Source organism: Myxocyprinus asiaticus, chromosome 26, assembly GCF_019703515.2.
Source record: "Myxocyprinus asiaticus isolate MX2 ecotype Aquarium Trade chromosome 26, UBuf_Myxa_2, whole genome shotgun sequence".
NCBI classification, from domain to species: Eukaryota; Metazoa; Chordata; class Actinopteri; order Cypriniformes; family Catostomidae; genus Myxocyprinus; species Myxocyprinus asiaticus.
The window spans coordinates 42886467-42902759 of record NC_059369.1 but is presented as its reverse complement, the minus strand read 5'-3'; the positions used below and the strand labels follow the sequence as shown (position 1 = coordinate 42902759).

The window sequence follows — 16293 nt, the reverse complement described above, 5'->3', positions numbered from 1 at the left end:
GGACAAGTCATGGAAATGTATTCAATCTTAAAAAGTCATGGAAATTGCTGTAATGATTATACAGCATTTGTGCTCCGCTCTAAAATGTTTCATTTGGCTTGAAATTTTCTTTGTGAGTGCAAAAATTACTTTTAAAAAATCCTTATCCAGAAATCCGAACCAGTGGAAAAGTTACATCATGGAAATTAATTGGTCAAAAAGAGCGTGGGATCTCTAAATCAACATTCTCAATTACAATTTAATTAATTCCAATACAACACTTTCTATGAAGGCCATGTTTATAATGCATTGTAAAGGCATTACAATGCATTAGTAATGTCTCATAATACACCTTATACTATGTTATAACTTCTCATGAAAATGTATAACCATAATTATAATACATTATTATAATTACCTATTCATTGTTATACCTTAGAGTATAATGCATTATAGCACAAGCAACATCCAGTTTATCTGCAGAAGTTATAATGTATATACATATATATATATATGTATTTGTAATATATATATAATAGGTATGCTTTAAGTAAAGTGACAAAGCAATGTCTTCTTATAAACATCCATAAGATATTTTCCATAGGTGGTTATAAGACATTACAACTCATGCTGGAAGTTATATACATTACACATGCACAAAATACAAAATAACACACATTCAATGTAAATTCAGAGATATTACGGAAAACACTCGTAAAGCTACTAAGTTAAAATATATAGCAAAGAAATATGTATGTTTATCACACATGTAGCCGATCTTCGTTTGTGCATCTTATTTGGAGATTTATTTTATAAATAACTTCCATTATATAAAAGTTTGACTTGTAATGTATTGTATGTTACAAGTTTATGTTATGGCTGTTTATAAGAAGATATTGCTTTTGTATCTTTACTTAAATCAGATAAAGACCACTTATAATATGATCATGTCATAAAGCCTTTTGACTGCTTGTGTTATAATGCATTATACTCTAAAGTATAACTATGAATAGGGGACGTCTTATAATGTATTATAACTGTAGTTATAATTATTTATGAGAAGTTATAACTTATTATAAGGTGTGTTATGAGACATTATGAATTCAGTATAATGCCTTTACAATGCATTATAAATATGGGCTTCATAGAAGGTGTTACCAAAAATTATTTAATTGAACTGCAAAATCCTAAATTATATATACTGTATATGTGTATATATGATCATTCCGAGGTAACTTAAAGGCAGATATATTTTTACATTTACCTGTGTTTGCGTATATTCATTATGGATTGTTTCTTTTCTTACCCATCAGGCTGTGCTGCAGTATTTGGTTCTGTGTCAAGAGCAAGAAAGGAAACAATTGGTGGAGATCTTGCACAGGATTTCCCTGACCGACCTCCAGGGCCTCAAAAGCATGCCAGACAGCAACAGTTAATCAACTACTTGCAAATATAAAATTAACAAGCCAGAGGGATTTATCACAGTGACAAGCAGCTCAGCATTAGAATGGCATGTGCACTTAAAATATGTCTTCTCTGGTTTTCATTAAGTGTTTTGTGTCTTTAAGACATGGGCCAGGGAAATGCAGAGGATCTGAGCTGTGTGTTGAGACTCCAGCAGATAAAAGCAGCTCTGCAGGACTCACAGGGTTCTAACGCCGGACCGCTGACCGCAGGCTGTTCTGCGACAGAAGTCTCATGGGGTGAATGTGCCGTTCATTTACTGACCCAGCTAACACTAGCACATGAGGATGAGGCCTGGTCCATTTTATACTCTCTGCCAGATTTGGTGAATCTCACACACTTAAACATACACATGGGCTATGTTCGGAATGGCATACTACCTTTCTATTCCAATTTTCTGTATGCATAGCAATATTCTACTGTGATATTTATTTACATTTACATTTATGCATTTGTCAGATGCTTTAATCCTAATCAGTTTACAGTGCATTTAAGGCATACATTTTATGCTAATCCCATTAGAGCCATGTTCCAGCAGTTGAGCTACAGGAACCCTATTATTATTATGACTATTATCACTCCCGTGTAAATAGTATCTGCCACACAGTGCAGTAATTTGCACCCCAATAGTCTGGTGAAACCACAGAAATATGCGATAAACTAGACAGTAGATGTCGCTGCAGAGGCGTGGGGGTGTAAAGACGTGAATGTGTACTGTTGTCCTAGCGACAGCGAATCCGCGTTCGTTCCCACTCTTTTTCCCATTCAATTGCCTTTAACACTAAAAATAATACATACAAATTAATATAAATGTTGATTTCATCGCAGTGATATGGTCACGGTGAATATCGAGGAGTGCAGAGAAGGGTTTGATCTGGAGGCGGGGTCTGCCGATCGCACTCGTTCCCACGGCTCGGCATCGCTTCAGTGCATTACTATAGTAATATTGCAGTAACCATGTTTTTTGACAGGAACCATAGATTTACCATGCATTTAATCACCAATGGAATTAACCATGGTGTTACTAGAGTAATATGGTGGTAATACAGTAACCATGGTTAATTTTGTGGCTACTGTAAATTTACAACAAAATACCATGGTGAAACTATGGTTACTGTAGTGAAACCAAGGTTATTTTGTCTAAGGGAAGGTTAAGGTTAGGTTTAGGGGTATGGGTTAATGTAGTGTGTCTGTGGGACTCTAAATAAACACAATAAACACACTGCATTGATGCCCATATACTGTATGTTATTATTTAAATATGGGTGCAAATAGTATCTGACACTACTTGCACTGGGGTGTTAATAGCATATACCATTATTTGCACGAAAAGACAAAAAATTGCATATTATTCTAATATATCCTTATTGACTCATGATTTGATTGGACCGGAAATGTTTTTGTTTTTTTGTCACAAAACTGGAAAAAAAAGTGACATTATCGCATACAACAACTGAAGCGTTTATCATTACACTTTGTTTAACATGCTGTTTTATAATATATACTATATGTACGGTGTGTATATATATATATATATATATATATATATATATATATATATATATATATATATACACACACACACACACACACACACACACACACACATACATACAGTATATATAAAGCCACAGTGCATATGTCAATTTCACAATAAGTTTTAATTTGTTTACATTAGTTAACTACACTAGTTACAATATTTATTAATCTTGGTTAATGTTAATTTCAACATATACTAATACATTTTTAAAACAAAAGTTGCATTTGTTAATGCACTATGAACTAACATGAACAAACAATGAACAATTGTATTTTTATGAACTAACATTGACCAAGATTGATAAATGCTGTAAAAAAGATATTGTTTCATTGTTTGTTTATGATACCTAATGCATTTACTAATGTTAACAAATGGAACCTTACTGTTAAGTGTTTCCCACTTTCTACACATTCTATTCATTAACATTAGTAAATGCATTAGGTATCATAAACTAACAACTAATGGTAACGAATGCAAGCTAATTGTAAAGTGTTACATGAACAATACTGTAAACATGTTATATGTTGTTATTTAGTGTACACAGCGGAACATATCTATATGTGTGTATTTGAATGAGACCTTTCTTCTTAGGATCCTGAAGGTCTTTGGACGGTGTTGCACAAATATGAGAGTGAGCTACACAGACCCAATTTCCACAACCTGCATGAAGTTGTGCATTCACATGCACCAGCACATTCTACCAGAGGCCAGAGTAGAGTGAACACTGACACTGTAATGACACTTTTATTTCCAGATATTTACATTATCAAACATAAAAATACATTTTTATAAATAAGGGTTTTTCAGAATAATTATTTTTTTATCTTCTAAATTACTATATAGCTAACACAAGAACCCTATACAGCAAAAACATGGTTCTTGATAAGAAGAATGCAATGGAGAATCTTCATTTTTAAAGACAGCATGAAATCAAAATGAGAGTTTTGTGTGTTTATTCAGTGCCCTATTTTAGGAGGGCTAAGCGCAGTACTATGCTTTAAGTCATTCGTGCAAAGTCAATACCAAAACTTGAAGTATTGGTATTTTTGTGCAAGCATGTGCTAAGTCTAGGCTCAAGTGGGTTTGGCAAAATTGCGTGTGCAAAGCACTAATAGGCTGGGTCAAGTGTAATTTAGTTCTGAGGCTCTTCTTCGGTTAATGCACTGTCTGAGTCCTAACACCAGCGACATACACAAAGACAGCACATTCATAAGAAGTTGGTATTGTAAATGGACTGTTTGCAATGAATCAGAAGAATAGAAATATGGACTTACGTTCTTTTGTGCATTAACTGCATCCATGTTGACTGTCTTGCATCCCTGACAGTGACACGCTCCTTTTATGCATGGAAAATGTGGTTCTTGACAGGATTTGGATGTACGCTCCGTTAAAATATATTGATTTGTAACTACTAGCACCTAATAAACAAGCAAATAATATTAATTTTTTCTAGAACAAATAGATTTCCGAAAAATGTATGTCCATATATGTGGACAGCAAGACTAAGTTGTAAAATTTTAAGTAATACCAAGCCATAGAAAGACAGATTTTTTCCATCATATTGTTTATTATGTTTCCAGAGAGACATGACGTGCGCTCTCTTGGGCTCGTTGAAGACCAATCACGTAGCCGCGTTCTGGATTAATTGCAAAGGTTTGATTGTACATGCAGGAAGACCCACCAGAAGAGCATTGCAGTAGTCCAGTCTAGATATAACAAGAGCCTGGACAAGGAGTTGTGTAGCATGCTCAGATAGGAAGTGTCTGGTCTTCCAAACATTTTACTAAGCAAATCTGCATGATCGGGCAGTCCTTGCAATGTGGTCCGTGAAGTTCAACTGATCGTCGAACACAACACCAAGATTTCTGGCTGTCCTGGATGGTGTTATCATTGCACTTAGCTGCATAGAAAGCTATAGGATGCACCCTTGCTCCCTATTTAGTGAATGACTTAACCTCAAGTGTCCACATTATTTTTTCCTAACTCTATATAAAGCCTCTGAAAGCAAAATGTTTTAGCTTTTGGATAGTGAACTGCACTTTGTGATACCCAATTAACATGCAATACACCCACAGAGAGAGCAAACACTCCCACCCATGCCCACTTGCGCTGGCACGAAAATTGCTCTTAGAATTAGCTCGCTCACGAAAATTGGATAAGACGTTGCGCACGGTCGTAGCATGTAGCGTTGTGCTTAGAGTGGTCACGAAAATAAAGCCCAGAGTCTTTTTTTTCTGGGAAAACGGACCAAAAATGTTGATGACTCATCTTGCACTACTCAGATTTTTACCCAATCAAATGCTCTCTAGAATGCAAATGTCCCATCCACCTGCAACCCACCACCAAGTAGTACATCATGTTTCATGTCTGTGATGAAACTAAAGCTTATTGCCTAATTGAGGAAAAAGGACGAGCCCTTCAATATGTCACACCCAAAAGGAAATATGTCAACACAGGAAACAAAACTGTACTCGTAAAGCCATTTCATGGGGTCTTTAAGAGTGTAAACTTCAAGAGATTAACTGAATATATAAATTAAGGGAATTAAGAGGAGAGAGCATGAATGATACCGTGTTCTGTGTTTCTTTTAGGAAAAAGAGAGAATTGAGCAGGAATGTGAAGCTTCGTCGGATAGTGAAAAACAAGATCTGTGCACCGGTAAATGCCAAACATTAAAATAATTTTTCATTATGTTATTATATAAATTACCTTATTCACAAACACAAGCATCTGTTATCATTAATTTTGGTCAAAGAAAATATCAGTAATTACCCAGTACTTCTTTTGTTAGGGATGTAATGCATTTACAGAATTCTATATTTTTGTGTATGAAGGATGTGGCATGGCTTTAGATCCAGAGGACACTCCATATCTAGAGATTCTGTGCATCAGAGACCCAAGAGATGAGGAGATGAGAGATGGAGAAAGAGAGCGAGACATTGAGAGCAGAGGAAGTGACGAGCAGATTTCAGTCGAGAAACAAAACTCTCTCATCACACTGGCCTGGAGCAAACCAGCCCATGGAGAGGATCAGATTCAGGTACAAATACAAATACCTTTTCTGACCTAAAAACAGCTCAATTGGTTCATTAACTCACAGAAAGTGTTGATTTTGCAGAAAGTGACCTCAGCTCTTCAGGAAGTGGATGCAGCCACGACAGCAGTGCAAGAGGAGAAACCTGCTATTTACATGCACCAAAAACAGATGAGCACTGTGTCACTACAGCCCAGTGCAAAATATGAAGAAACACAAACAGAACACCATGTTAATGTGACTCAAGAGACTCGGACAGAGACCGAACAAGTCCATCCAGCCCTCATCACAGTAAGTAAACCAATTCTGGTTTCCACAACTTCCCTTTTGACCTAGCATTTTCTGTCTGTTGTCATTAGTGTTTTATCTCTCTCAGTATTTGTGCTCCTTTTACCAACAATCTCAACATTTTCTCACAAACTATGCATATACTGTATAAACTGTATAGATTATACTATATAGAAGCATTAGTGTGGGTCTTAAATCATAGTGCATAGCAGGAATAGTATGCCAATAGTGCTTGAATTGTATACTAATTCCTGGAGATTTTCGATGTACAGTATGTGTTTGCTTTTTGTGCTACATACCGTAGTTTGTGATGGCTCTCTTTCAACATTATCAGTTATAGAAAAGTGGCGAGATAACAGCTTTTAAATATATAAATCTAAAAGCTGAGTAGGATGCAATGGGGCTAAAGAACTTAATGCGAGCAACCATTTGCAGCCAGTACAGTTCGATGAAAAGAGGCATGACGTGCGCTCTCTTGGGCTCGTTGAAGACCAATCACGTAGCCGCGTTCTGGATTAATTGCAGAGGTTTGATTGTACATGCAGGAAGACCCACCAGAAGAGCATTGCAGTAGTCCAGTCTAGATATAACAAGAGCCTGGACAAGGAGTTGTGTAGCATGCTCAGATAGGAAGTGTCTGGTCGTCCAAATGTTTTACTAAGCAAATCTGCATGATCGGGCAGTCCTTGCAATGTGGTCCGTGGAGTTCAACTGATCGTCAAACACAACACCAAGATTTCTGGCTGTCCTAGATGGTGTTATCGTTGACGATTCTAGTTGAATGGTGAAATTGTGATGAACCGCTGGGCTTGCTGGAATCACGAGAAGCTCCGTTTGTGCAGGGTTGTGTTGGAGGTGGTGTTCTTCCATCCAAACCGAATGTCTCCCTGGCTGGCCGAGATTCGTGCAGCTACCGTAGGATCGTCAGGCTGGAATGAGATGTAGAGTTGTGTGTCATCGGCATAGCAATGATAGGAAAAGCCATGTGTCCGAGTGACAGATCCTAGTGATGACATGTATATAGAGAAGAGGAGGGGTCCAAGCACTGAACCCTGAGGTACCCCAGTAGCTAGTTGGTGAGACTTGGACACAGCTTCCCTCCAAAAAAAATATATCTATTCCTGTTATATTTACACAATATCACTATAACCCCCAGTGCATTGGCGGAGCTAGGGGGTGGTCAGGGGTGGTCGTGTTCACCATGGACTGAAGCCTGGCCACCCCATTGTCCACTAGGGCTGCAACTAGCGATTATTTTGATAATCGACTAATCTAACGATTATTAGAACGATTATTCATCTATTATTGCAACAATTAATCATTAGCTCGTGCCCCGACTTAAAAGGATGTATTAAATGTGCTTGCTAACAATAAAGCGGACAAAATCAGCTTTTAAAAATACCTCTAAATGACAATCACTAAATTAAAGGGGAAAAAAAACTCAGTAAAAAATTCACTGCAAAAAAATCCTATTGTTATCAAGTGTTTTTGTCTTGTTTTCCATTTAAAATTGTCTAAAAATACATTTACTTGGGAAGCAACATATAAGATATTTAGATTTGGTTTAAGAGACATATATAAGTGTATTTTTTCACTTGGCTATACTTCTGCGAGCGCAGTAGCCAAAATACACTTATATTCAAGATCTATTCTCTAAAAGAAAGTCTGAATATCTTATATGCTGCTACTCAGGTCAATGCATCTTTTTAAAAGGATTTTTAGATATTTTAAAATATTTGTATTTTTTATATTATATTCAACATTCTCAGATAAAAACTTTCTTCTGCAGTATAGCTGCCGTTGTTTTAAAGGAGTTTTAGATATTTATATTGGAAAACAAGCCAAAACAAAAACAAATCACCTGTTTACAGCGAAAACTGAATATTTCATTTGCAATAATTTCATGCCAAATATATATAAATATGTTTGGACCAGGCTGGACAGCAGCAGGAGGATGTAAGAGATGGACAGACTCCCAGTGACATCCAACAACCCACTGCCCAACAGCAGCCACAAAACACCAACACAACAGATAAAGCAATAGCAAGAACACACACATTTGAGGCACATGAGATGGAGGCCCCTCGACAGAAACAGAGGAGTGAGGAGGAGACTTGCGCAACAGACGGTGAGGAGCAGCAGCTTCAGAGGGAGGCGACGATGCGCTGCCTAGTGGACATCCAGAAGAGAGTAGAGAGACGCTGGCAGCGAGATAGAGACAGACAGCTACTCAGAGTGAGTGAGCACACTAAATCACGCTCCACAACTCTCTGTGGCATTATGGAAAACTGGGAGAATATTCAGTTTGAGTGGCCATATCCTACACTTTTTTTGCCCGAGGTCTACTTTTAATGTTAGTCACCAGAAACAGTCGAAATTTAGTTTTGGGTCATTGAAAATTAGATGCTAAAATTTTTTATATAAAGCACATGTGTCAGCGTTTATAGAAATGTTCACATTTTTCAAGGTAATTTATTATGATGTTTTGAGTCATGAATATCATGAAGTTTCTCAGGGTTACTCCTTTTGTCCTCAACAAATGTTCCTTTTCATAAAAATGCAGAATATCTGAAACATCACACACAAGGGTCTCAAGAGGTCCTCTGTTTTTTTGCATTTGCATGTTGGTTACTGCACTTGATTTGTTAGAGATACAGTTTTTCAAGTATTATTAATATTTTAAAACAAAATTGTTTCAATGCTTTTTTTTTTTAAGGAAATAATAATAAAAGATCATTCTAAACTAGTTATGCAAGACATTTAATGAGACTTTTATTTTTATTTTAGTTGTTTACTATCTCAAGACACCACCTAGAAAAAATATGACTGTATATGACTCAAAAAATGACTCAAAAAATGTATTCAAGCAATTGTTTTGTGTGTGTGAATTACATTCTTAATGTATTTTTAAATAACTTAAAAGGAATATTAAAGGTTCAATACAAGTTCATCTCAAATCAACAGCATTTGAGGCATAATGTTGAATACCACAAAACATTATTTCGACGAGAGAGAGAGAGAGAGAGAGAGAGAGAGCAAAAATCGATGTTACAGTGAGGCACTTACAATAGAAGTCAATGGGGCCAATTTTTGGAGGGTTTAAAGGCAGAAACATGAAGCTTATAATTTTATAAAAGCACTTACATTATTTCCTTTGTTAAAACTCATCTATTATTTGAGCTGTAAAGTTGTTTAAATTGTTATTTTTACAGTCATGTTAGAGTTTGTTGACATTTCATCATCATGACAAGTTGTAAAATTGGCTATAACGTTACACAGACAAGGTTATTAAGTGATTTTATCACAGTAAAACCATGTTAGCACACATAGAGTTTACATCTAGTGTCTATACTTTTGAAAAAGTGAGTATTTGAATGTTAATAAATTGGCCCCATTGACTTCCATTGTTAGTGCCTCACTGGAACCCAGAATTGTTTTTATTTTTATTTTGAAAGAAAATTAAAAACAATAAGAGTTTTTGTGGTAATCAACATTATGCCACAAATGCTGTCGATTGAGCTTAACTTATATTGAACCCAGAATATTTCTTTAATAGATTTGGACAAAAACATTAAAATGCGTGTCATTTTTTCACAATTTTCTGACCCATATTATTTAACAAGCTGTTTTTGCTACTGTACTTTTACAACTTGTATATATGTACATAACCTCTCTGTTATTATTGGTTGACCTCTTTGCAAAAGTCTGCTTTACATTGACATTCACATTGACTGACAAAACAATAGACCTTATTCACGCTAGCGCCATCTTTGATTTTTAATGGGAATGACAATGAGGCTGTGCGGGATAGACTTACTCTCTCTTCAGTGGGCTGTACTGTAGTTTAAAGTGTTTTTGGATCTTTCCGCAGACATAACATAGATTAAAATATCTGTCCAAGAACATTCAGTATACAAAGAACTCTAGACAACAGGAGTTGTGGGAAATCAGATGTGATCTAGGAGCTTTAAACAGCTTTATACTGTTTGTGCCATTGAAGAGATTTTAAGTCTATCCCTCACAGCCTCATTGTTATTCCCATTAAAAATCAAAGATGGCGTTTGCGTGAATAGGTCTATCCTCGCTGAAATGTGTTAAGGTGTCACTTTAATAATCAAAATAACTTTCATCTTAAGGCTGAATTTATTAGTTGACAAAATGTTGTTTTCTTCTGTTCAGGTTCAAGAGCGTCTGGCAATCGTCCAGAGTCGCAAGTCAGATGAAGATCTTCTGGGTCTGACACAGGAAGACACAATCAGACATCTAACCGACACACTACGTCAGGTACATTTTCCCCTTTATCTCCCAATTTGGAATTCCCAATTCCGAATGCGCTCTAAGTCCTCGTGGTCGCATAGTGATTCGCCTCAGTCCGGGTGGCGGAGGATGAATCCCAGTTGCCTCCGCGTCTGAGACAGTCAACCCACGCATCTTATCACGTGGCTTGTTGAGCGCGTTGCCACGGAGACATAGCACGTGTGGAGGCTCCACGCCATCCACCGCGGCAACCACGCTCAATTCACCATGCGCCCCACCGAGAACAAACCACATTATAGCGACCACGAGGAGGTTACCCCATGTGACTCTACCCTCCCTAGCAACCGGGCCAATTTGGTTGCTTAGGAGACCTGGCTGGAGTCACTCAGCACACCCTGGGATTCGAACTAGCAAACTAGCGAACTCCAGGGGTGGTAGCTAGCGTATTTTACCACTGAGCTACCCAGGCCCCCAACACGTAATGTTAACGTTTGTAGTTAACTTTTAAAACGATGTGTCTTTAATGTTTATGGATTGGCCACATTCACTTTCATTGTAAGTGCCTTGTAACTGAAACCAAGATTTTTGCTTTTTATTTGAAATAAACCAGGGACTAGTCAAAACTATTTTTGTGGTAATCAACATTATGCCACAAATGCTGTCGATTGAACTTAACTTGTTTTAAACCCGGATTCCTTTTAGTACTGAGGTTTTTCCTTTTTTACTGAGGTTACTACCACCGCAGTAACGTTTGCAATGTGTTGGCCAAGCATTCACGTGTGCATAGTATTTCTGAACATACTTCACGATATACACATGATGTAAATGTTGCCTAAATGTTCTAGGAGGACGAGCAACAACAGAAAACTTTAGTCAGAGAGAAACTCCAGCAGATGAGGAGAGAGCGGTCTTATATTCTCCAGAACAGACGAGAGAGGTAACGTAGGCACACATGCACAACACTAGCTCATTCTGACAAACGACCAGGTATGAGTCACTGACAAATAAGGTTCCCTTTCAATTCAGTCATGAATGTTGCATCATAGCTGACACAATGGGTTATCCCCGCAGACGTAGCCAATCTCTGAAACTCTTATTTATTTATTTTTGGGGGGATTTTCTCCCCAATTTGGAATGCCCAATTCCCAATGTGCTCTAAGTCCTCATGGTGGCATAGTGACTCGCCTCAATCCGTGTGGCAGAGAACGAATCTCAGTTGCCTCCGCGTCTGAGACAGTCAATCCGCGCATCTTATCACGTGGATTGCTGAGCGCATTACCGCTGAGATGGTGGAGGCTTCACGCTATTCTCTGCGGCATCCATGCACAACTCACTCTCCGACGATCGTGGATTACTACATTCACCGCTGAACGGCAGCGTGTGGAATTTTCCTCCTGGGACATCGGGCGGGCGAGACATCTTCGCTGTTTTCACTGCTTCACAGTGAACGGATTATTCTGCAGCCTGTGGGTCTCAACGGAAAGTATTCTTTGAATGATTGGATTGTATTGGATTTTCTGTAAGCGTGTAACATAGGCCCAGCCTGATTGTGTTTGAATGTGTATTTGTATGCTGTGCACAATCATAAAAGTGTCATTTGCTTAACGGTGTCTTTATAAAGATGCCGTTTTGCAAATGTTTCCACAAGCACATTAAAACCTTCCCCGAGTGTGTAATATACGAATCTTCTGAGGAAGCTGATGTCGTCCCCTTCTCCTCCCTATATCTAGCGAGGATGGGACACAGAGCGCGGAGAATTTGAGGGTGATTTTCACTGGCTTGAGCCTGCGCCCCCCTCTTCTCCATATCCAGCGGCCTCGCCTGTTCCGTGGCGATTGGCGGCTCGCTCCGGCTTGCTGCAATCGTTCATGGTAGTTTATGTCAGGGATACTCTGTCACTGGGCTACATTAGTGGACATGTACATGCTAAGGCGAGACATTTGCCGTAATTTCCCCCCGTGGGTGGGAAAACAGTACGAAGCGGCGATGCCTGAAGATTTCTTGTTTAAGCCTTTTAAAAAAGTTTAAAAAAATGTGTTCACCGTGTTGGCGCGCCTCTGAGTTTCGCCGCCGGTGCCGTTCTTCCAGAGCTGCACGAACAGCTTATTTTGGCTTGACGTTCTCCCTATTCAGTGAGAGTTCAAGTCTCTGGTGCTGTCGTCTTGCTGTGTTTATTAAACATGCTTCTCGTTTACCCCGCCATTGCGAGCCGGGAACAGAGTGTTATTTCCTCTGTAACGCAGGAATGTTTCGCCCTGTTTTTACTATGGTTGGCAACATGCTAGGAGACAACCTATGCTGCAACAGAGTTTTTTCCACGTCACCTAATAGCCATCTCGCTTTCCCCGCCGCTGCGAGCTGGGAATGATTTAGTGCCTTGACTGCCTGTTTGTACTGTTGTTGACGCTGTTCTGCAACACAGAGATTTTAGGCACTTCAATATATCGCCTAATAGCCCTCTCACTTCCCTGCTGTCGCGAGCCAGAAATGAGGTTCTGCTACGTGCTCGAACACGACTACGTGCTACGATTTGCGAGGCTGCCGCGGTACGCACCAATTCTCTGCTCAGAGACATTAAATCTTCTCGCAAAAGACGGGATAGAGATGGTAACAGAGGAAGATGCCCATAGCGGATTCCACAGCCACTATTTTTAGTTGCCAAAAAGGACGGAGGATTACGTCCCATTTTGGATCCGAGATGCTTGAACTGAGCACCCGCGAGGTTTCCGTTCAAAATGATTACTCAGAAACAAATTCTGTCTCATGTTCATCACGTTATGAATTACCTCCATGACTGGTTGCTCTTAGCACAGTCAGAGGAACAAGCTTGCAAACACTGAGAACTGTTACTTGCACATTTGGAGCATTTGGGACTGAAATTCAACTGGTCAAAGAGCATGTTAACGCCCAGCTGTCAGATTTCATTGCTGGTCATGAATCTCAACTAAGTCTCTATGATGACGCTCCTGATGGAAGAACGCGTTCATTCTATGTACCGGTCTTTGAACATTTTCAAGCTGAGAAAAACATTTCCACTGAAGCTTTATCAATGAGCCCTGGGCCTCATGGCCTCTGCACCAGCAGTCGCACCACTTGGACTACAGCGGATGAGACCACTTGCTGGCTCAGATTGAAGGTAATGTACCATCATTCATGGATACACAGCCGCTTACGTCTTGTGGTGACACGCCGCTGTCTAGCCGCATTAACCATTTGGAAAACGCCCATAATCTATCAAAAGTGGCCACGACGGATGCATCAAACACGGGCTGCGGAGCCCTGCGCGATGGGCGCCCAGCCTTTGGCACCTGGACAGGTGCTCAAGCGAACTGGCACAAATTTATTTTTTAATTGTCTGGAACTACTCTGTGTATTTCTAGCATTAATGACTTTCCGACCAGCCATCCAGGGGTTTCATGTTCTGATCAGAACTGACAACACAGCAGTCATGGCCTACATAAATCGCCAAGGGGGAGTTCAATCATGCCCATTGATGAATCTGGGGCACCAGCTTCTCTTCTGGTGTGAGAAACATCTATCGATACGTGCGATTCGGGGAACCCGAAATAGATCTATTTCATCACTGGAGACAACACACTATCATCTGTGGTACTCCCTGACTCATGCCCCGCTGGGCCTGGATGCTCTAGCCCACAAATGGCCAGCGGGATGCAAGCATTCCCTCCTGTCCACTACCCTGTACTTCACCGACTGATGCACACAGGCTTTCGCAACTGGTGCTTGACACCATATTACAAGCCAGAGCCCCTTCAACAACACGTTAATACACGTTGAAATGGCGAGTGACTGACTTACACCCCCCCCCACCCCCGGATGGAGATGTTGCCCTTTCGGCCATGTCCTTGCTGGCTGATTCTCCCCACCTGGGTAGGATGAGGGGAGGAAAAGAAGGCAGGAGAGAGAGAGAAAAGAAAAAAAACTCAGGTTCCTGACAATGCTGCCATTCCGTCCTCAGCCAGCGGTCCTCCGCGATGCCAGGCGATGGCACTGGACCTCACCTCCCAGCAGACGTCAGCGGCTGCCTAACCTCTCGGCGGACGGCAGCGAGCTCCCCCGCCCCCTGGTGGACAGTAGCGACTCTTCCGCCCTCTAGCGACCGGCAGCAGCTTCTCCACTTCCTGGCGGATGGCAGCGAGCTCCCCTGCCCCCTGGCGGACGACAGCGGCTCCTTCATCTCCTGGCAGATGGCAGCAGGCTCCTCCACCCTCGAGCGAACCACTCCAGCACCACCGCATCACACCTCCTCCCATCAACGGCAAGGGCTTTCTGATGGCGCGTCCTCCTCCAGTCCCAGTTTTGGCACCAGTATAACGGGGTTCGGGAAAGGAGGCGGTGGGAACCGGATCAACAATCAACAAGACTTTAATTATAACTTAACATCAAACTGAACTGGAACATAATAACAAATTTCGACGATACACACACAGCTCCGTGTGTGCCTCTCTCTCTCACTGGCATCCCCGACGACTCCTCTTATCTTTCCCGCTGATTGAGCCACTCAGCACCAGGCGTGCACCCTCACGGCCCGGCCACGTCCTCCTCCTCGTCACTACCCTGTACAATGCACCGTTGGCTTTTGGATCAGCTCTTTGTCTATGTCACAGGTAGCTTTAACGGGTTGCTGTCTCCAAACAAAGGTTTTCACATAAGATAGTGGATGCCATTACGCTCGAATACAACTCGAATACATCTCGAATACGTCTTCTCTCTCTCTCTTTTTTTTTTTTTTTTTTTTTGGTTACACCAGCTGGCTTTGATTTGGTGCACAAAAGATTTTAAAATTATAACATTTTAAAACAAAATTGTTTCACTTATATTTTTTAAATAAATAATAATAAAACATTCCAAACTACTTATATACAACAATGTTTCCTATTTCAATAATTTTATTTTACTGTCTGTTGACGATGACACCACATTAAGCGCCAGAAAAACGTACCAGAATGACTGAACTCAGAAATGTTCATCATAGTAGAGGTGTATTGTGTGAATTGCATTTGTAATGTAGTTTTGATCAATTAAATAGATCCAGACAAAAAAGTCATTGACCCATGTACAGTTACAGTATGAGAATACTTGTCATTTAAAGATTTTACCCCCCAAAAAAACATTCTGTATTCATTTACTCACCCTCATGTTGTTCCAGACCTGTATGACATGAATTTATTATGCGTAACATAGAGGGAGGAATGGTAAAGTATCTTGAACTACCACTTTGGAGCATCTCTCAAGCACCAAAATGGACCATAAATGTAATCAATTTGACTTGTGCGCTATATTCCAAGTCTTCTGAAGCCATACAATCGCTTTGCATGAGTACAGACTGAAATTTAAGTCATTATTCACTGAAAATATTCCCCTCAATTGTAGCTCTCAAATCTCATTTGAATTTCCGAAATATTCAAACCTGGCGCATTGCGTTTTTTTACGAGACACGTCGTATTACTTCAGAAGACTTAAGACAGGAATATATACGACACAATAGCAGGTACATTTTCATTTTTGGTCGAACTGACCCTTTAACAGAAAACGGGATGTTACAAGAATGCTGCACTAATCGTTTTGTTTTGGGTTTATAGAAACACGGCTGGATTTAAAGAACTACTCGCACCCACGGCTCAACGAATGACTGAAACTGAGGAAGGACACTAGAACAATTTAATGCTCAAACACCAATGATGAATAACACAAATATACACGTCATAAAGCA

General features: G+C 39.9%; 1 protein-coding gene across 1 annotated transcript; it reads left to right on the top strand.

Annotated features, from left to right (window-relative positions):
- The first annotated feature begins 1549 nt into the window (after positions 1-1549).
- LOC127417125 (golgin subfamily A member 6-like protein 7) lies at positions 1550-16289 on the top strand. The gene is made up of 9 exons (XM_051656830.1): positions 1550-1768; positions 3575-3715; positions 5575-5641; positions 5818-6023; positions 6102-6308; positions 8241-8540; positions 10485-10589; positions 11408-11499; positions 16163-16289. Exons 1-9 carry the CDS (start codon positions 1550-1552, stop codon positions 16233-16235), a joined length of 1410 nt encoding a protein of 469 aa, XP_051512790.1. The 3' UTR covers positions 16236-16289.
- The last annotated feature ends 4 nt before the right edge of the window (positions 16290-16293 follow it).